Source organism: Lampris incognitus, chromosome 9 (genome assembly GCF_029633865.1).
Source record: "Lampris incognitus isolate fLamInc1 chromosome 9, fLamInc1.hap2, whole genome shotgun sequence".
In the NCBI taxonomy this organism is placed as follows: domain Eukaryota; kingdom Metazoa; phylum Chordata; class Actinopteri; order Lampriformes; family Lampridae; genus Lampris; species Lampris incognitus.
The window spans coordinates 59746784-59769272 of NC_079219.1; the positions used below are offsets into that span (position 1 = coordinate 59746784).

At 45.8% G+C, this 22489-nt stretch overlaps 2 protein-coding genes across 4 annotated transcripts in view; both read left to right on the plus strand.

Moving 5' to 3' along the window:
* Nucleotides 1-635, plus strand: part of sostdc1a (sclerostin domain containing 1a) — a 2989-nt gene extending 2354 nt beyond the window's left edge. The window contains exon 2 of the mRNA XM_056286794.1: nucleotides 1-635. This exon is cut by the window's left edge and continues 550 nt beyond it. The gene's annotated coding sequence lies outside the window, so the exon portion shown is untranslated.
* A 1388-nt stretch (nucleotides 636-2023) lies between these two features.
* crppa (CDP-L-ribitol pyrophosphorylase A) overlaps nucleotides 2024-22489 on the plus strand; it is a 66966-nt gene continuing 46500 nt past the window's right edge. For 2 of the 3 annotated variants that reach the window (XM_056286781.1, XM_056286783.1), the window contains exons 1-6: nucleotides 2024-2325; nucleotides 3800-4064; nucleotides 5974-6123; nucleotides 9209-9313; nucleotides 10332-10377; nucleotides 11803-11906. In XM_056286781.1, coding sequence (XP_056142756.1) covers nucleotides 2117-2325; nucleotides 3800-4064; nucleotides 5974-6123; nucleotides 9209-9313; nucleotides 10332-10377; nucleotides 11803-11906 — 879 coding nt within the window. In that variant the 5' untranslated portion in view covers nucleotides 2024-2116. The remainder of the gene's footprint in view (nucleotides 2326-3799; nucleotides 4065-5973; nucleotides 6124-9208; nucleotides 9314-10331; nucleotides 10378-11802; nucleotides 11907-22489) is intronic. The other variant, XM_056286782.1, reaches the window with a different exon arrangement.

Genomic DNA, 22489 nt, shown 5'->3' on the forward strand with positions numbered 1-22489 from the left:
GACAAACTTGCAGTTTCACGGTGACCTACAGGGGCTGAAGTGGTGGACTGTCCCTTAAGCGGGGCAGCAGGCACCTCACTGGAAAACTAAGGACGCTATGGACTTTCGGAGACTGTCCTCCGTATTAGAGGGTACACACGGTCATATGGGTTGGAGGAGTTGTAGTCTTGATGTGGTAACATGCCTGGCTTAAGATCACATGCAGCATCGGGGGGGCTGTGGTCGGTAAAGCATCCTGGACCCCCCAAACCTTCCATCACCGCCCCACATACAGCCACGCGCATGCGCTCCTCTGGCATGCAGAGGGAGTGAGCAGCCCACCTGCCCCGGCACTGCACATTACTCAACACCGTTAGTATGCCGTGGAAACACAAACCCCAGCGAGTAGCCGCCACACGTGTGAAGACTTGTACAGTTAGGGAACGCTTACTTGTCTCCGACGATCACGTGTCGTATGAGAGCTACTATAAGATGAGTGATGTCATATATTTGGGGGGGGGGCCGTGTGTGACAGGTCATGGTGAAGACCATCGACAGAGCAGCGCGGCTGTGGTCAACGAGCTCTCTCGGGGAAAGCTTTTGTCACTGTTCATTCTTGTAATGTCTGCATATGCAATAAATACCGCTTTTCATTATGGATGTTGTTGTCTTTGGAGAGGTGAAAGTTCAGCAAGGCCTAGACACTGCAGCTTAGCAATCTTTCATTCAGAGCCAGCAGTCCCCTCTACAACGGGCCATGAGTTTATTTCTCTCCTGAAGGCAAACCAGCACATGGTAGGCTGCACTCAACGTGGTGAAGTGTCTTCAAGGACTGGAAACATATTGTGGTTAACGCACACACACACACACACACACACACACACACACACACACACACACACACACACACACACACACACACACACACACACACACACACACACATATAAAACCTTGTTACAAGAAACACAACACTCAATGGTAGTAGGGGAAGTGCTACACAAATAAGTCAAATAAACCAGTGATTCAAGTAACTCATGAGACAGTACAAGCCTGTTTCATGTCATAACCAATCATCAGCTGTCAGTTCATTCAATCAATTCTGACAGATGATGATGCTTATGACATGAAACAGGCTTGTACTGTCTCATAAAGAATTTACTTGACTCACTGGATTTATACACACACACACACACATACATACATACACACACACACATACATGTATGTGTGTGTATGTATGTAGGTATGTGTGTATGTATATATATATGTATGTGTGTGTATGTGCGTGCGTGCATGTATGTATGTGTAGTACGTATGTACGTACGTACGTATGTATGTATGTGTGTGTGTAGTACGTATGTATGTATGTATATGTGTGTGTAGTACGTATGTACGTATGTATGTGTGTGTGTGTATGTATGTATGTATGTATGTATGTATGTATGTATGTATGTATGTATGTATGTATGTATGTATAATAGAACATGTATATTAACATATATGGCGTTGAAGAGTCCAAACTGTCAAGGACGATTAATGCATTTTGTTCAACAAAATCCGTCGACAAAAATGAAGAAATGGTATTTTACATATATAAAGTGTGAGTTGAGGGGGAGAAAAGGACTATTTGGACGTTGGTGTCGTTCAATATTTCGTTTTTAATTTAAGTTGTCATCCGCAAATATTTCGATTTGTTGTCGATGACGTTACCCTGACAACGATCGCAAACCTGAGGGCAGCGGCCTCCGTAGACATTCCTTAGGAAACCACGTGAACCCTACCCTTAAACCTAAACGGAAGTATCGTATCGTATAGTGTAGTACAGTACAGTATAGTATAGTATAGTATAGTATAGTATAGCATAGTATAGCATAGCATAGTGCCACAAAGTGAGTTTTTTGCGGATACTTTGCGTTACATCTTCAAGTCGTGTTGTTTACGCCGCTCCGCATCATTCGGGGTTTAGACGGTCACATGGTTTCTGACAGAATGTCCGCGTCTCTGAATTCACGCGAGAACACCGTCCGAGATTCCTGCGGCGCCCGGAAGTGATGGACCCAAACGGACGGCGGGGAGCAGCTGCTCGGACTGCCAGGTGATAAAATGACGTGAAGTTCCCCAGAAGGCAGGTGACATGGAAGGGCCCGGTAATCCGGGGCGTTTCGTGACAACTGAGGCCGGGCCGAGCGATGATAAAGCGGGGAACTCCTGTGTAGACTTTCCGGTTGCTGTGGTTCTCCCCGCCGGCGGCACGGGAGAGAGGACGGGGCTGCAGACGCCGAAACAGTTCTGCACCTTCCTCAACAGACCGCTCATAAGCTACACCATTCAGGCTTTCGAGAGGTAGGCAAGGTGCTGCCAAGCACACCGGGCTTCTGCTCACATGTCCGGACGGTTTCGGGGCGCAGGCGGTAGCAGTGATATGCAAACAAATGCCTCGCCAAGACAGGAAAGGAGCCAGTTGTGCTGTGCCAGCCCGAGTGTGGTCAAGTTGTTAGTTAACCACCCATCCATCCATGATCCAGACCGCTTATCCTGCTCTCAGGGTGGCGGGGATGCTGCAGCCTCTCCCAGCAGTCACTGGGCGCCAGGCGGGGGGGACACCCTGGACAGGCCGCCAGTCCACCGCAGGGCTGATTCGGGTGTGCAGGGTGTGGATGTGATCTGTAGTGCGGTGATTTGGTAGAAAGCCAGTCTGACTCTTGCTCAGGACACCGTGTTGGGTCAGGAAGGCCTGTATTAATAGTACAGCAGGAGACCTGCCCCAGGTTACTGCTCACACAGATGCCTCGGGAGGTATTGGGGTCACATTTATCTCCTTGTTTATTGGGGGTATAAGCCCCCTATTCCAGGTGTCAGGAGAGCAGCCAGCTTGTAGAAGCAAGCTGAACAGTTTAAGCAGGGCCTTCTGCAGCTCAGGAGAACTGTGTTTGAGTTATTTTCAATCATTACCATGAACTGTTGATTTATATCAATATGTATTGGGTAACTATGTTTACCATGGGTTTGCTTTTCCTTTAAACTTCAGTGATGACAAAGCTTTTCTGACCAACTTACTATAAATTCCTTTTGGTGAGAAGAGGGAGGTTTGATATTGTGTTATCCTGCACAAAGCGTTGCGTAGAGGGATGACGGCCAGTGCACATGAGAGACTGCGTTGTCAGCTGTAGGGAAACAACCACTTTCTGAAACAAATTCAGCAACCCACTGTAAACAGAGCAGAGAAATGCTGTGTGTACGTGTATGTGTGTTGGTGGTTGCTGGCGATTTCAGAGACATCATAATTTAAAAGACACATTCTGACATACAAATATAGACAAAGGAGTAACCTCGTAGCACTCCCAAATGGATTGATAGGTGTCCTAATACAAGGACTAACTCAGGACAACAGCCACATCTGAGTTTTTAATTTTGTCTGATGCCCTAATAGGTGTGTTTACATTGTAAATGTTGGTATAGATTGGAGTAGAATGGGCCTAGGTATATTTTCAATTATGATTGGTCGAGAAAGACATATAATGCTTATTTTCTACATTCAGAGGTGCATGTGGACACACCTCACGTTTATTTGGTCAAAAAATTACAGATTCGGCTTTTCAGTGTGTTTGAGCAAACCCTCAAATAATGTGCCGACCTGTCTGCAGGTGTAAGGTAAGTGACAGGTTGTTGTGATGCAGTTATACATGCATTGGTTTCCTCACAAGCCCTTAAGACGTTAAATGATTATACTGGCTGCACACAGGTGGGTCTGTGTACAAGTTTTGCCAGATTTTCATATTCTAGCGTATGAGTTGCTTGATGCTGTATATCTCTGCAGGGTGCCATGGATTGAAACCATCGTCGTCGTGATTTCTGAAGAAAGCACAGATCTGATGACGGACATCATCTACCGCTTCCAACACAGAAAAGTCAGAGTGGTGCAAGGTGGTTCTACCCGTCATCGTTCAATTTGCAATGGAGTCCAAGCTCTCAACCAGGGGCCTGTTAGAAAACCAAAGGTGGTCATCATCCATGATGGAGTACGGCCTTTTGTGGAAGAGGAACTGCTGTATAAGATAACAATGGCTGCAAAGGAGCAAGGGGTTGGTATGACACAAGTTCATATACTGACAGTTTTTCTGTCCTCACAGCAGTATGAGTTTGGATTGGTGCATAATTGCATACACAGAGCCTTGCTGTTTTGTCTTGTCTAGAACTAACCCCTAAACCATTTATTTCCAATTCTGGTCCTTGGGACCACAGGCGCTACTGTCCATTGTCCATTCTGCCAGTTAATTATTACATTTACCTGTTGTGCAAGCTGTGAAAACTCTGATTTCACAGCTGGAATACCTGGCAACTTGAAAACCAACAGCACTCTGTCTCAAAGACCAAATTTGGCAACCACTCCATAAACGAGTAAACCCCATAAATTTCACTCAGGAGTGCAGAAGAGAGGTGAAGAGAGTGCAGGCAGGGTGGAGTGGGTGGAGAAGAGTGTCAGGATTGATGTGTGACAGAAGGGTACCAGCAAGAGTTAAAGGGAAGGTTTACAAGATGGTAGTGAGACCAGCTATGTTGTATGGTTTGGAGACAGTAGCACTGATGAAAAGACAGGAGGGGAAGCTGGAGGTGGCAGAGATGAAGATGATGAGATTTTCATTGGGAGTGACGAAGAAGGACAGGATTAGGAACGAGTATATTAGAGGGACAGCTCAGGTTGGACGGTTTGGAGACAAAGTAAGAGAGGCAAGATTGAGATGGCTTGGATATGTGTGGAGGAGAGATGCTGGGTATACTGGGAGAAGGATGCTGAATATGGAGCTGCCAGGGAAGAGATGGAAAGAGATGATCTGCTGTGGCAACCCCTAACGGGAGCAGCCAAAAGTAGTAGTAGTTGTAGTATTGATGTCAATTTAACATAAAAAATGAACAAATATTCAGGGGTTAATGAGGATGTGGTCACGTGTTAGATATGCTTCATCATAGGCTGAAGAGAAAAAGCCTGGTTTGTATGCAGCACATTATTAGTGCTGCTTGTTAGAAGGGGTGTACGTGCTTGGTGTGAGTTTAAATATTACAAACCAAACACAGCTTTCCAGATACCTGCTGCTCGCTGTTGTGACATACAGACACACACATGCTTGTGCACACAGACACACAGTCATTCAATCTTTTCGTCAAACTGTCTGAGAGATTGACAGATTCATCCCTCCAGACGGAGAGGTGGGACACACCGGCCGTCATGGCTGCTCTGAAGATGCTCGATGATAAGTTTCATAACGATTGAGCCTCGTTAGGTGACAGAGGTCGTTGTTGAATCGAGGTGACACAGGCTGGAGGGTCAGCTTAACCGGTGTGTGGCTGATTCCACCATGTGTTTGTGTGTGTTTGAACTGTGTGTGATGAAAACTCATGATATGCAGTCAGCACTTCACCACCTCTAGTGTCCCCACGCATGATGAAAAAAGCAAAAAAGAAAAAAAATAGGCCTGTTATCACAGGGATGTTGTTTCTGAGCATTTCCAAGGGAGGAAGGAAGGAGAGGTCTTGTGTACAAAAGTCAAGTCAGTTTTATTTATATAGCCCAGTATCACAAATAAAATAACAAATAGAAGCTGTGTTGATGTAAAAATGTATTCCTGTCAGTGTGAAAAGTCTGGAAGTAAGATTGCAGTTCTTCTGTAAAACAACTCGTTTTCTACTGTGATGCTGACTTTATTCATTTGTAAAATCTACACTACAAAATGTCCCGCTGCCCTTTCAGCATCGTAAACATCTCAGCTGTTCCGAGCCGCAATGAATGTTTTTACTCATGTTGAACTGTGAATTTAATTATTTGCTGGAACTGGAACTGGGACATGTATACAGCATGTGAGCAGTTGTTCAGCACGTGTGTGTGTGTGTGTGTGTGTGTGTGTGTGTGTGTGTGTGTGTGTGTGTGTGTGTGTGTCTCTGATTCAGTCACATGTACAGAATACTAAAACAAAGAAATTTGTTTCTTCCTCTAAGGCGGCGGGAGCGATCCGACCCCTGGTCTCCACGGTCATAGCCACCACCTCGGAGGGCTTCCTGGACCATTCACTGGACAGAGCCAAGTACAGGGCCAGTGAGATGCCGCAGGGCTTCCTGTATGACGTCATCTACCAAGCCTATCAGAGGGTAGGGGGACATATTCCAAATCGGTCAATCAATCTTCATTCATATGTGACATGTCACAGTGCGGAACCACAACAAAGTGCTGTGCATAAGGCCTCCTGCAGACCGTGTGAGTTTAGAAGTCCTACAGGTTTACTGCAAGCCACACTGTGGTATGGATCTGACAGACTTGGGTAGGACACCAAGTTTGATGTATGTAGACTTTACAATAACTACTGAATCGCAGGCTACGACGCAAGTCCATAAAAACGTCATCGGCATCCGGGTAGCGCAGCGGTCTATTCCGTTGCCTACCAACACGGGCATCGTTGGTTCGAATCCCCGTGTTACCTCCGGCTTGGTGGGGCGTCCCTACAGACACAGTTGGCCGTGTCTGTGGGTGGGAAGCCGGATGTGGGTATGTGTCTTGGTCGCTGCACTAGCGCCCCCTCTGGTCAGTCAGGGTGCCAATTCAGGGGGGGAGGGGGAACTGGGGGGAATAGCATGATCCTCCCACGTGCTACGTCCCCCTGGTGAAACTCCTCACTGTCAGGTGAAAAGAAGCGGCTGGTGACTCCACATGTATGGGAGGAGGCATGTGGTAATCTGCAGCCCTCCCCGGATCAGCAGAGGGGGTGGAGCAGCGACTGGAACGGCTCGGAAGAGTGGGGTAATTGGCCGGGTACAATTGGGGAGAAAAAGGGGGAAAGATTAAAAAAAAAAAGTGCCATCAGCTTTCAATAGTCACCGCAGCTCATTTTGTTGCTCGTTGTGTTGCATCCATGGCATTTGGGTCACAGATGCTAACAGTAATAATAATAATAATAATAAATCAATCTTATATAGCACATTTCTAATACTCAAAGTCGCTTTACAGTAAACGGGGTGAAATAAGACGACAGATAAACATAACACAGACATACAGGGGTGGATGGGAAGGGGGGCAGACATACAGGGGTGGATGGGAAGGGGGGCAGACATACAGGGGTGGATGGGAAGGGGGTCAGACGTACAGGGGTGGATGGGAAGGGGGGCAGACATACAGGGGTGGATGGGAAGGGGGTCAGACGTACAGGGGTGGATGGGAAGGGGGGCAGACATACAGGGGTGGATGGGAAGGGGGGCTGACATACAGGGGTGGATGGGAAGGGGGGCAGACATACAGGGGTGGATGGGAAGGGGGGCAGACATACAGGGGTGGATGGGAAGGGGGTCAGACGTACAGGGGTGGATGGGAAGGGGGGCAGACATACAGGGGTGGATGGGAAGGGGGCTATGAGAGGGAGAAGCGGCAGCCACACACGACACCAGCAGTACTCTCCCACTTGGACAGATACAAAAGGGAAAGAAAAACAAACATCATAAATCACAGATGAAGTCTGAAGAAGTGACTCCCGACCAATGACCGGAATGAGCGGACGGGGGGGGGGGGGGCAGGAGAAGGCAGTGGAGAAAAGGTGTGTCTTGAGACGGGATTGGAAGAGTGGGAGGGATTCTGAGTCTCTAATGATTTGGGGAAGTGAGTTCCAGAGCCTGGGAGCTGCCCTGGAGAAGGCTCGGTCATCAAAGCCGTGGAGGTTTCACCTGGGGGTAGAGAGAAGGGAGGCTGAGGTGGATCTGAGGGGCCGAGAGGGTCGGTAGGGGGAGAGGAGATCGGTGAGGTATGGGGGAGCCAGATTGTGCAGGGCTTTATAAGTAAGAACCAGGATTTTGTAATCGAACCGGTGGGAGATGGGTAGCCACTGGCGGTCTTTTAGGACTGGGGTGATGTGGTGCCAGGATTTGGTGAAAGTTAAAAGTCGGGCGGATGTTTGTTTGTGTTTAGCGTTTGTGTTTGTTTGTGTTTAGCGGCAGCAGAGATTGTGCGTGGCATTGATCAGTGCATCATGTCGCGCTGCATTTCTATTGGTTGGTTAGTAGACGTAGGTCGTAGCAGCAGTCACATTGTGAGATGGTCATCCTACATTCTGACACTCAGACTTTTGTCCCAGGTTGTCTTCAGTCTCAAGACCGTAATAACGGCCGTCTTTCAACCTGTCTCACAGTGCGACGTAGGACCACCGGTTTGGAACCACGACCAAAGATATCACCACGTTTAGTCATCTGTCGTCTGAGACGGCCCACGTCACACAGTGTGTAGGAGGCTTCAGTGAACTTTAAGTTAGGGGGCAAATTAAAAGACATGAACATAGGACTTGTGTGTGTGTGTGTGTATGTGTGTGTGTGCATGCATGTACAGGGTACAGACCAGGGCGTGGGTAAAGCAGAGGGAGTTGACCACATGATGGCATTACTATATAAAAGTGGGTGTGTTACTGTAAGCGTGGGTACGGCAGCAATACGTCTCCTCACGCCATCTGTCAGCAGTTCAGAAATATGCCAACAGTAAAGAACTCTAATAGTTCCTTTGGCTTTAATAGTGTCTAATGATGCGTTTGCCCTGACTGGGAAATCACTGTCGTAGATGGTTCATAAGGCAGCACGGTGGCACAGTGGTTAGCGCGGTCGCCTCACAGCAAGAAGGTCCTGGGTTGGAGCCCCGGGGTAGTCCAACCTTGAGGGTTGTCCTAGGTCGTCCTCTGTGTGGAGTTTGCATGTTCTCCCCGTGTCTGCGTGGGTTTCTTCCGACGAGGGCTGCAGACTACCACATGTCTCCAGCTGCTTTTTTTCACCCGACAGTGAGGAGTTTCACCAGGGGGAGCTAGCACTTGGGAGGATCACATACACACACACACACACACACACACACATATATATATATATATATCTCATTGATGGTTTCCTGGGGGGGGGGGGACTCTATATACACATACACACACACACACACGGTTTCCAAGCCCATGTACAGATTAATCCTTGTCCTTCCCACATTCATAACGTGCGCCTGTAGAAGCTACAGGGCTCTTCGTGGTGACGTACTTGGTGTGCTGAACAGCTAAAGGCTGACTGTGACTGTGACTGTGTGGTTGGTTGGTTATGTGCAGCTATGCAGCTGTTCATGCAGCACCAGCTGAGTGCATTCTAACAACACACCTGGAGATAGGAACACTGTGAATGTGTGATAGAACCCAGTCAGTGTCAACAGATGTGTCTCATGTCTTGTCCTCAGTGCAGCGAATCAGATTTTGAGTTCGGCACCGAGTGTCTCCATCTGGCCCTGCAGTACTGTGGAACCAACGCCAAACTTATCGAGGGCCCGCCGACTCTTTGGAAGGTGAGTTAGCCCGCGTCCCCAAGTTTTAGAACAAATCTGGTGTCACTATGCTAGGAAAGCTTAATGTTCATTACCGCTTCATCATCTGAACACAAAGAAAGCTCCCATGAGGCCGTACTCACACACTCCTCTTTCCTGTTAGTCTTCCCAGCATAGTTTTATTTTTTGCCAGAGCACGGTGCTTTGTAAAGTTCACATTTTTATTTATTTTTATTTTTTTTACATTTTCCCTCTTTTTCTCCCAAATTGTACTTAACCAATTACCCCACTCTTCCAAGCCATTCCGGTCTCTGCTCCACCCCCTTTGCTGATCCGGGGAGGGCTGCAGACTACCACATGCCTCCTCCAATACATGTGGAGTCACCAGCCACTTCTTTTCACCTGACAGTGAGGAGTTTCACCAGGGGGACGTAGCACATGGGAGGATCACGCTACCCCCCCCCCCCCGAACAGGCGCCCCGACCCCCATGCTTGGCTCAGTGAAGCTAATTTTAAAAGGAACTGTTATGTTGGGGCATCCAAGTAGCGTAGCGCTCTATTTTGTTTCCTACCAACATGGGGATCGCCGGTTCGAATCCCCGTGTTACCTCCGACTTGGTCGGGCGTCCCTACAGACACAATTGGCCGTGTCTGCGGATGGGAAGCCGAATGTGGGTGTGTGTCCTAGTCGGTGCACTAGCGCCTCCTCTGGTCGGTCGGGGTACCTATTCGGCGGGGAGGGGGAACTGGGATGAATAGCGTGATCCTCCCACGTGCTAGCTCCCCCTGGTGAAACTCCTCACTGTCAGGTGAAAAAAAGCAGCTGGAGACATGTGGTAGTCTGCAGCCCTCCCCGGATCGGCAGAGGGGGTGGAGCAGCGACTGGTACGGCTCAGAAGAGTGGGGTAATTGGCCAAGTACAATTGGGGAGAAAAAAGGGGGGAAGAAATCCAAAAAAAAAGAAGAAAAGGAACTGTTATGTTTTTCTTGGATTCTGGATCTGAGCCAATAACAGTAACTCAACTAATTTGTCCTCTAGGTGACCTACAAACGAGATCTGGCTGCTGCAGAGTCAATTATCAAAGGTACATTTTACATTTACACATTTACTTGTACATCACACCCTACTGAGCATGTAGAGGCTTTAGCTAGCGTTTTCCTTTGTTGCCTGTGCAGAAGTCAGGTGTATAATTCCATGGAACAACACTGCGGCTCTTCTCAGACAAGGTGAATGTTCAGAAATGAGCCATGTAAGCATCCTGTAGAGACTTATTTTGTCTCTTTTTGTGAGTCTAGGATTAGACTTGAACATATGATGGAGCCAAGAGTCACCTATTGTACTTGGAGGGAGAGATTCTTTGTGGTTTGTTTGGGTTGGTTGAAATAGGGTGGGTTAATGCTGTCTGTGAGCAAGTCAGGACAAGCGCTGGGCTATTACAATTGCAGAAATGGAACACAGACCTGAGTTTCACCTCCGCCAGCACCTGGACTAACATTTACTAACATTTACCTGCTCGATGATGACATGAGGTGCACAGCGATTATGCCGGGAGCCTCGTACGTGAATGAATTCATTGTTTGTCTGTGGAGGACATAAGGCACTAAAGCAGTTCTCACATCCATCATTGTGAGAAAGTCTAGTTGTCTGGCTGTGTCTCTGTGTATTTGTGTACTTACTGTGCATGCATGTGCAAATGCCAGGGTGCAGTGTGCATATAGTTGGTAGGGGTGAAAGAAAATATCGTTACACTCAAGTATCACAATATTATCTTTTGATCCTCAAAACCACTATATCCATTTCTAACTGTTTACATGTAAAGGTTTGTTACAAACATTTTGTGTTGTGTGTAACCCCAGACTGCTAGATAACAGTGTTGCAATCTATCGTTAGCCATTTGACTCTTCCACGCCAACGTAAACTGAGACAGGAAGTAGCATAAGCACAAAGAACACAGGCCTATGAAATCACAATATATCACCTTTCTTACAGTATCACAGTACACCGCGATATATTGAATCACAAACCCTGTATCGTGATAGGTATAGTATTGACAGATTCTGTATCGTGATATGTATTGTATCGCCAGATTCTGTAGCATGATACACACCGTATCAACAGATTCTGCATCGTGACATGTATCGTATCACCAGAGGCTGTATCGTGATATGTGTCATATCACCAGATTCTGTATCGTGATACACACCGTATCAACAGATTCTGCATCGTGACATGTATCGTATCACCAGAGTCTGTATCGTATCGCCAGAGGCTGTATCGTGATATGTGTCATATCACCAGATTCTGTATCGTGACATGTATCGTATCACTAGATTCTCGCCAGTACACAACTCTACTAGTATGGATGTGTGTGCAAGTACACAGTCTTACTCCTTGCTCTTAATTCTCAAAGCTAATCTTGTCATTTCAGTAAATCACAAGATTTGTCCACATGCATGTCAAGTGGGTGAGTGCTACCGGTGTTTGCAGCCTCCATGTCTTTCTCTTCCAGAGACGCTGTCCAGGTCGGTCTGCATCATCGCAGGTGGATCAGCACAGGCTACGGCGCTGGCTGACGCCCTCCAACAGGCTATGGCATCTTTGGACATGGTACAAGTATGACAGTGTTGGGGGTTATGATGTCTCGATGCTTGTTATGACAGTGATGGCTGAAGTTCTCGATGAGTTAATGCAGAAGAGCCGTCTTTCTGCCCCCCTCCCCCAAAATTCTCCTCTTGCAAACCCACACAAGCTCTACTTGGGTGGCCCAGCAACGAGATCCCCATCTGTGGTCAGGCCTCCTAATCAAGCCTGTCTTAGGATATCCATGCCCTTTTCTCTCCCCTTCCTCCTCCTCCTCCTCCCCACCCCTCCTCTCCTCAAACCTCATCCTCCAACTACGAGCTCCTACTCCCCTGTATGGAGAGCAGATGTCATACTTGCCCCTCTGTAGGAATTTACTTGATTAATGGAGTGTTTAGTGATGAGTATCCCCCTCCTCCCCCCACTTTCCTGGTTGATGAGCTCCTAGTTTCCCACACTGCCCCTCCACGTTGTACCCCTCCTCCTTCACTCCGTATTTTTTCAGGGGTTTCATCCTTTGTTCCAAAACTATTAAGTAATTAAATTGTAACTGTGAGCGTAAAAATGATAAAACATTGATAACAGACTCATAACCCCCCCCCCCCACACACACACACACATGCCCAAGCACGCACGCACACACAAACACATCTTTGAAGAAGAAGTACACACCTCCAGGCCATGGTGTTGTAATTCTCACGTGATGAGGAACAGTTGTGCTCCATTCTGCTATGTCAAAAATATAACAAATGTGCAGTTTTGGATTAAAAACCATTAAATAAAGTAACTACCCAGAGATGGGCATAAATACATCAATCGGTGTCTTGTTACAATTTACAAATACTTGCTCATCAAATGTGTCAAAATAAAATACAAACTACTGGTATGAGAAACGGATTTAATTAAAATACAATTAATTTGTAATTTGAAAATACAAAAACACATTCTATACATACTGATAGCACATTTTAGGCATTTAGTAGCCTCAATATTGGAATCAGGATCATGTTTATTGGCCATGTAGGTTTGCACTACATGAAATGTGACTCTGGTTTCGTGGCTCTCTCAGTGTACTTGACACAGAATAACAACGCTACAACACAACAATCTGCACATATATGTGTTACGGGTAATGTGAGAAAACGGTTAATGTGCAAACTACCCGGTTAATGTGCAGATTACCCAATGGGGCGGTTAATGTGCACATTACCCGCCAGAATGGGTTATCTGCACATTAACCGGGTAGTCTGCACACCACCCGCTTGGGCGGTTAATGTGGATGGAATGAATTCACATTAACCGGGTAGTCTGAACACTACCCGTTTGGATGGTTAATGTGGATGGAATGAATTCACATTAACCGGGTAGTCTGAACACCACCCGCTTGGATGGTTAATGTGGATGGAATGAATTCACATTAACCGGGTAGTCTGCACACCACCCGTTTGGATGGTTAATGTGGATGGAATGAATTCACATTAACCGGGTAGTCTGCACACCACCCGCTTGGGCGGTTAATGTGGATGGAATGAATTCACATTAACCGGGTAGTCTGAACACCACCCGTTTGGATGGTTAATGTGGATGGAATGAATTCACATTAACCGGGTAGTCTGCACACCACCCGTTTGGATGGTTAATGTGGATGGAATGAATTCACATTAACCGGGTAGTCTGAACACCACCCGTTTGGATGGTTAATGTGGATGGAATGAATTCACATTAACCGGGTAGTCTGCACACCACCCGTTTGGATGGTTAATGTGGATGGAATGAATTCACATTAACCGGGTAGTCTGAACACCACCCGTTTGGATGGTTAATGTGGATGGAATGAATTCACATTAACCGGGTAGTCTGAACACCACCCGTTTGGATGGTTAATGTGGATGGAATGAATTCACATTAACCGGGTAGTCTGAACACCACCCGTTTGGATGGTTAATGTGGATGGAATGAATTCACATTAACCGGGTAGTCTGAACACCACCCGTTTGGATGGTTAACGTGGATGGAATGAATTCACATTAACCGGGTAGTCTGAACACCACCCGTTTGGCGATTTTACTCACACCGTTACTGTCAACGAGGTGATATCTCTTCTTCCAGCCATATTCCTGTGCGGAACGGGGTTTGTCACCTTCCTGCAGTCGCTGAAGGAATGCTGCTATCTGCGCGTATGTCGCCCGATCAATGACCACGGTGTTTCCAGCCTTCTCGCTGAGAGAAACCTCTAGTTTCTCATAGTAAAGGTCTCTCTTACACGTACCCATTATTTTGTCTGATCTACAACGATAAGGTTGGTGAGGACGTGAGTGAGTTGGACGATTACCAGATACTACAATTAAGCTGTTCAGCCAACGTCTGAATGAATGAAATTCGCGCTTCAAGCCAGTCGCTTACAGCAGCCAATCGGTGCAGTTGTGTGTGTACAGTAGCCAATCGAAGTAGCTCATTGCCACACGCGTGCTTGTTGTTGTCAAGGCTAGTTGTGCGCCAAATTCTCTTGAGCGCCGCCACACTCCCTGAATAAAATGTTCTACCCGCTCTGCCACACATCCACAGCAGACCCAATCAATCAAGTCAAGAACCATTATTAAGGCGTGACATAACAATTGCAGCTCAATAGTACAGCGCTAACCCAAAGAAGGCTGCACAGGCACCACCGATATGAACTAGATTATACACGAAGGACTAGCTATTTGCTGATTTATTGGGGACAGTAGACTATATTAAAATGAAACAAAATCCTAAGTAGGAGCTACCTTTACCAATTCCATATCATAAACCTCTTTCAACTTGGCATAGCCTATAGGATGGAGAATGGGCTAGGCCTACGTTGCAAAACCGGACAGTGGACAATTCTGATTGAGTGTTTGTTATTTGTATAAAGTTATTTGACTCACTTTTTCCCAAATAAATGTAGACTAGACTCGCTGTGCTTTTAGGCCTAGGCCTATAGGCCTACATTATTGGGCTTGCTTGGCTTGTACATGTATAAGTGTGTGTGTGTGTGTGCATGTGTGCGTGTGCGCATGTGTGCGTGCACGTGGGTGCTTTACTTGCACAGCAGCGAGTCTAGTCTACATCGACAATCTGTTTGCTCCCTCCCATATTCTCGGTTAGAGGATATGATGGATGAAATATGTAGGCTACTAGGCTATATTAGCCAGGCGAGGGAGGGGATCGGGCACATTTTTGTCTTTTTTGGTGGTTGTGTAAAAGTGCATGTGAAAGGTCTCGCCTGTTCATTCATTTGTCTTGCCTGATTGGCAGACAAGAATTGCATTTTGACATATGTTTTCGCTGCTTCTGCTCCTACATACTGGGCTTATAAAACGAATTTCGTTCTGTTTTCATATCATCTAGTCTTAGTGTTTCCCCCGCCAGTACCCCTCTTCCGTAAAGTGTTATTTACCAGTCTGTCCACGGAGTGATTGCCATTTGGGATTGGTTGAATGACGCATGTCTCCAATGAGAGTAGGCTATTGCAGCCTGATGGGAGATGGCCGAGACTGATATTTCTTTTCACCCTTGTCAAATTTGTAGGCTATTCATTCATATCAGGGATCAGATAGAGAGGAGGAGGAGGAGGAGGCCTGATGTTTGTGTTCTTTGATGCTAATAGCCTCGTTATACAAGTGGGGGAAAACGTTGATCTAAAGACAGAATGATATCGCCAGCGTCTGCTCTTTCATTTACCACAACTTGTGATTCCTCAGATGGCCTCACTTCATGAGTCATTAGGCTAAAGGCCTACTGCTGATTTAAATATCAATATATCGTAAAAAGATGAGTTGCAGGTTCGTTCCATCCACATTAACCGCCCAAGCGGGTAGTGTTCAGACTACCCAGTTAATGTGCAAACTACCCGGTTAATGTGCAGATAACCCATTCTGGCGGGTAATGTGCACATTAACCACCCCGTTGGGTAATCTGCATATTAACCGGGTAGTTTGCACATTAACCGTTTTTTCACATTACCCATAACATATACACAAGGACTGACTTATACAGGAGAAATAAGAGCTGATAAAGTGAATGGTGCAGAGAATATATCAGAGATGCTGAAATACATGTTAGCAGCTTACTGACAAACATGCCTGGGGTAGATGTACATGACAGAGTGTACCAGTATACGTACAGTGTACAGCACAGTATATACAACATGTACAGTACAGTGTATACAACATAGTTGGATGTATTTGACAGTGTTAAGCGTTCATTTGAATGACGGCCCGTGGAAAGAAACTGTTTTCATATCTGGTTTTCATATCTGTCCTGCCCATGCTCAGGTGGCCATAGTGGGGCTGTGTTTTTCTGGTGTGCATGTGCCTGGGACCAGATACATCCCTCTTACCGCAGCCCTCATAAGGGAGGAGGGATGGAGGCAAGAAAAAGGGAGATGAAAGGGGAGGGAAAGAGAAGGAAGCTGAGGTATTAGTTTTGTCCCGGTACCACTAAGTGAATCTAATACAGAGATAAGCCGGTGTCAGAGGTGCCTGAGCCGAGCAGGACTGCAAGATCTGGGTGTGGATGTGAGTCTGGCGGTGTGTTACAGAATCTGATGAGGAGATTCTGAGAGATGAGGTGAAAAAATTACAGAGACATGCTGTCATATGAAAACTTCAAGTTATCTGACAATTAATGCAGAATTTCAAGCAATATAAAAAGCAGCTTATGGAACATTATGATCTCAGATTCATTTGTTTATTTTTTTAGAAGGAGAAACCAGTTCAGACAGCTTCCTAGATGAGCTGTTCTGGTACCTTGCAGGATTCCCAGCCCTTAAAGTTAAGTTTTATCAATGAAACCTTCATTAGTTTTAGAAGATCAGATTGTTAGTATATCTTGTTGTCTCCGCATGCTAACCTCTCACTGTTGTTTGAATGTTTTATACGTACTGAAAAAGGAGTTTTCATGTTTGGTTGTCTGTATACATGTGTTGTGGTTAACGTGACAGTATTCAGCAAAGATCATCCCAGTCCAGCTCTTCTTTTCAGCCTCATGCTGCAGGAAAGTATGTGTGCGTTGTTTTAATTAGCAGTGCAGTCGATGGATGAATCCTGTGATAAGCCTGTTTTTCCAATCCGTGTCCCACTCTTGCCCCAGTCCGGTAATTACCAGGCATCATTTATCCAGACTTTGGCTGCAGCGTGTGGTGAACAAAGACCAGGCCTGGACAAGCACATGCTTTATGAGCACATGAAGATATAAATATGTAATATAAATGCTCTTCATGCACTTCAAGGGAGGTTCGGGGAAAGATAGGCCAAATTGGCTCCTTAGCATATTCTCCCTTATCACTGCTGCTTTGAACTTGATATATGATAACGTCCTCATATAGAGCCCTGATGAAAGCAAGACCCTCAGACACATGTATCTGCTTCTAGAGGCTTATTTTTTACGATTAACTGCAACCCAGAAGAGAGTCTTGTCATTTGAACAGAGAAAGAAGAGCTGCTAAATTGCAACCATGAAAGAAAACTGGCTTTTTTACCCACGAGCCCCGCAGGTGCAGATGGATTCCTACATTCTGCAATAACATTTACTGTTATCATGGAAAATTGTATCTGGGATTGAGAGGAACCTGAATGGTTACCAGATACTTTGGAAGTACACAAACCTCTGAGCCACAGTTAAAGTTTCCCAATGGTTTGCCAATGTCACGTGAATAAAATAGTAGTATAGGTGTAGGTAGTATATTCTATATATTAGTATAGGTATGTATATTAGTGTGTGTGTGTGTATATATGTATAGATTAGTATATTTTATATATACATACACACACACACACACATACATATATATATTAGTATAGGTAGTATATTATAACTTTGTTAAAACAAACACTCAACAGTAGGGAAAGTACTGAACAAATCTACTACTACTGTTTTCGGCTGCTCCCGTTAGGGGTCGCCACAGTGGATCATCCATTTCCATCTCTTCCTGTCCTCTGCGTCGTCCTCTGTCACACCAGCCACCTGCATGTCCTCCCTCACCGCATCCATAAACCTCCTCTTTGGTCTTCCTCTTTTCCTCTTCCCTGGCAGCTCCATATTGAGCATCCTTGTCCCAATATACCCAGCATCTCTCCTCCACACATGTCCAAACCATCTCAATCTTGCCTTTCTTGCTTTGTCTCCAAACTGTCCAACTTGAGCTGTCCCTCTAATATAATCCCTTCTTCAACTTCCACCATTTGATCTTCGGCTGTGTCTTCACTCGCTTCCTCTTCTTGGTCTCCAAAGTCATCCGACAGACCACCATCCGATGCTGCCTAGCTACATTCTCCCCCATCACCACCTTGCAGTCTCCTTTTCGATCGCGCCTTCTACATAAGATATAGTCCACCTGTGTGCACTTTCCTGCACTCTTGTACGTCACCCTGTGTTCCTCCCTCTTCTTGAAATATGTATTCACCACAGCCATTTCCATCCTTTTCACAAAATCCACCACCATCTGTCCTTCCACATTTCTCTCCTTGACTCCATACCTACCCATCACCTCTGTTCCCTTCACCAACATGCCCATTGAAGTCCGCTCCAATCACCACTCTCTCCTCCTTGGGTTCCCTCTCCACCACGTCGTCCAACTTACTCCAGAATTCTTCTTTTTCATCCATCTCACACCCAACTTGCAGGGCATATGCGCTGATAACATTCGTCAACACACCTTCGATTTCCAGCTTCATACTCATCACTCTGTCTGACACTCTCTTCACCTCCAGCACACTCTTGACATCCTCTTCCTTCAGAATTACCCCTACCCCATTTCTCCTCCCCTTCACACCATGGTAGAAGAGTTTGAACCCACCTCCGATACTCCTGGCCTTACTCCCCTTCCACCTGGTCTCTTGCACACACAGTATACCTACCTTTCTTCTTTCCATCATGTCAGCCAGCTCTCTCCCTTTACCAGTCATAGTGCCAACATTCAAAGTTGCTACTCTCACCTCCACACTCCTACCCTTCCTCCTCTCTAGCTGCCTCTGGACATGCCTTACCCCTCTCCTTCGCCCAACAGTAGCATATTTTCCACCGGCACCCTGCTGGTTAACAGTACCGGTGGCAGTCATTGGTCACCCGGGCCTCGACTGATCTGGTATGGAAATCTTATTTATGATCCGCATATTTGATTTGGCAAAGATTTTATGCGGGATGCCCTTCCTGATGCAACCCTCCCCATTTGTCCGGGCTTGGGACCGGCACTAAGAATGGACTGGCTTGTCTATCCTCAGTGGCTGGGTTAGGGAAAGTGCTGAACAAATAAGGAGCAAAATAATCCAGTGAGTCAAGTAAATTCTTTATGAGACAGTACAAGCCTGTTTCATGTCATAAGCAATCATCAGGTGTCAAGTAGTATATTATATATATTAGTATAGGTAGTATATATATTAGTATGGGTACTATATTATCAAGGCTCAGCGTTTTCGGTTTTTACCGATTTTCACCGAAAAATACCCAGATTTTTTTAAAAGGAGCAGATCGGTTTAAACTGATTTTCACCCGGATTTTATGTTTCCACGGATCAAAACGTTGTTCCTATTCGTGTGAGGTTATGTAACAGTGTCCTCTTGTGGCGAAATTCGACATGCTGGATGGCTTTGAAAAATAAAAACTGAAAATGCCGAGGCTTGCATATTATATATATTAGTATAGGTAGTATATATACGCAGAAGACGGGAAGAAATGGAAACGGATGATCCGCTGTGGCGACCCCTAACGGGAGCAGCCGAAAGTAGTAGTAGTATAGGTAGTATATGTTTTATATATATATATATATATATAAAACGCTAAACTGCAACTGCAGCTGCAGAGGGGTAGCACCTTACCTCAGCAAGGGCCCTTTGGCTAAGGACGACATCCCTACTGATAGATCTGGTCCTCCTGCATGCCTGTATGGTACTTCCCATGGTGCCCAGTCCAGCCAACACATTGGGATAGGAGAAGGGAACTCTGATTTCAAATCCACCTGCTGCCTTGTGGGTTGATGCCTCTTTAGGCAAGGGCTAGGAGAAGGTAACTCTGAATTCAAATCCCCGGGCACAGTCTACCTAGCTGTCAGTACCCGGAAGGGTAAACCATGGTGGCTCTGCTCAGTCAACTTGGCAGCGGTTCCGGCAACCGGCAGCTCTGTTTGTCAACTCAGCAATAGTTCTGGCAAAAAGCAACAGGATTCTTCTGCGGTCATCTCAGCTACGCTGTGCCACCGAACAACAGAAAATCTTGCCAAGGGGCACTATAGAGCACCACATAGTGTCGTCATCTTGGGACACTATAGAGCACCACATAATGTCGTCATCTTGGGACACTATAGAGCACCACATAGTGTCGTCATCTAGGGGCACTATAGAGCACCAAATAGTGTCGTCATCTAGGGGCACTATAGAGCACCAAATAGTGTCATCATCTAGGGGCACTATAGAGCACCACATAGTGTCGTCATTTAGGGACACTATAGAGCACCACATAGTGTCGTCATCTAGGGACACTATAGAGCACCAAATAGTGTCATCATCTAGGGACACTATAGAGCACCACATAGTGTCGTCATCTAGGGGCACTATAGGGCACCACATAGTGTCGTCATCTAGGGACACTATAGGGCACCACATAGTGTCGTCATCTAGGGACACTATAGAGCACCAAATAGTGTCGTCATCTAGGGGCAGTATAGAGCACCACATAGTGTCATCATCTAGGGACACTATGGAGCACCACATGGTGTCGTCATCTAGGGACACTATAGAGCACCACATAGTGTCATCATCTAGGGACACTATAGAGCACCACATAGTGTCATCATCTAGGGACACTATAGAGCACCACATAATGTCGTCATCTAGGGACACTATAGAGCACCACATAGTGTCGTCATCTAGGGACACTATAGAGCACCACATAGTGTCGTCATCTAGGGACACTATAGAGCACCACATAGTGTCGTCATCTAGGGGCACTATAGAGCACCACATAGTGTCGTCATCTAGGGACACTATAGAGCACCACATAGTGTCGGCATCTAGGGACACTACAGAGCACCACATAGTGTCATCATATAGGGACACTATAGAGCACCACATAGTGTCGTCATCTTGGGACACTATAGAGCACCACATAATGTCGTCATCTTGGGACACTATAGAGCACCACATAGTGTCGTCATCTAGGGGCACTATAGAGCACCAAATAGTGTCGTCATCTAGGGGCACTATAGAGCACCAAATAGTGTCATCATCTAGGGGCACTATAGAGCACCACATAGTGTCGTCATTTAGGGACACTATAGAGCACCAAATAGTGTCGTCATCTAGGGACACTATAGAGCACCAAATAGTGTCGTCATCTAGGGGCACTATAGAGCACCAAATAGTGCCATCATCTAGGGACACTATAGAGCACCACATAGTGTCGTCATCTAGGGACACTATAGAGCACCACATAGTGTCATCATATAGGGACACTATAGAGCACCAAATAGTGTCGTCATCTAGGGACACTATAGAGCACCAAATAGTGTCGTCATCTAGGGGCACTATAGGGCACCACATAGTGTCGTCATCTAGGGACACTATAGGGCACCACATAGTGTCGTCATCTAGGGACACTATAGAGCACCAAATAGTGTCGTCATCTAGGGGCACTATAGAGCACCACATAGTGTCATCATCTAGGGACACTATAGAGCACCACATAGTGTCATCATCTAGGGACACTATAGAGCACCACATAGTGTCGTCATCTAGGGACACTATAGAGCACCAAATAGTGTCGTCATCTAGGGGCACTATAGAGCACCAAATAGTGTCATCATCTAAGGACACTATAGAGCACCAAATAGTGTCGTCATCTAGGGTGCAGCCTCACATTTGAATATAGCGATAGTAAATCATTACTATCTTTGTATTAACTTGTGTTCTTGTGTTTTACTCGTTTCGGGTGAAGGCGTGTGTGTGTGTGTGTGTGTGTGTGTGTGTGTGTGTGTGTGTGTGTGTGTGTGTGTGTGTGTGTGTGTGTGTATATATATATCTTAACACAGATACAGGAAAAAAGTGTGTGTGTGTGTGTGTGTGTGTGTGTGTGTGTGTGTGTGTGTGTGTGTGTGTGTTCGTGTATGTATATATATATATATTAGTATAGGTAGTATATTATATATGGGTTGTATATTATATATTCGTATAGGTAGTATATTCTATATGAGTAGTGTATGTGTGTGTGTATATATATATTAGTATAAGTAGTATATTATATATATTAGCATAGGTAGTACATTATATATATTAGTATAGGTAGTATATATATTAGTATAGGTAGAATATATATTAGTATAGGTAGACATGTAGAAAAAGGTACTCACATAATGTGCTTGATGTGGCTTTTTGAATTTGACCTGTGGAAATTGAAATGAAACGAGTAGGAAAATTTCCTAGTTTTCCTTGTATGATTTTTCGTTAAAGTAATTACATTAATGACATTACAGTATTTTTAGATTACTTATTCTGAACTGATGTTTTTTACCTTTCCTGATGGCCCAACACATCTCAGTGTGTTCAGTTGCAGCTTCATCCCTCCGTAGTGTTACTGCTGCTGCTGCTATCATGGCTGCTGGACCC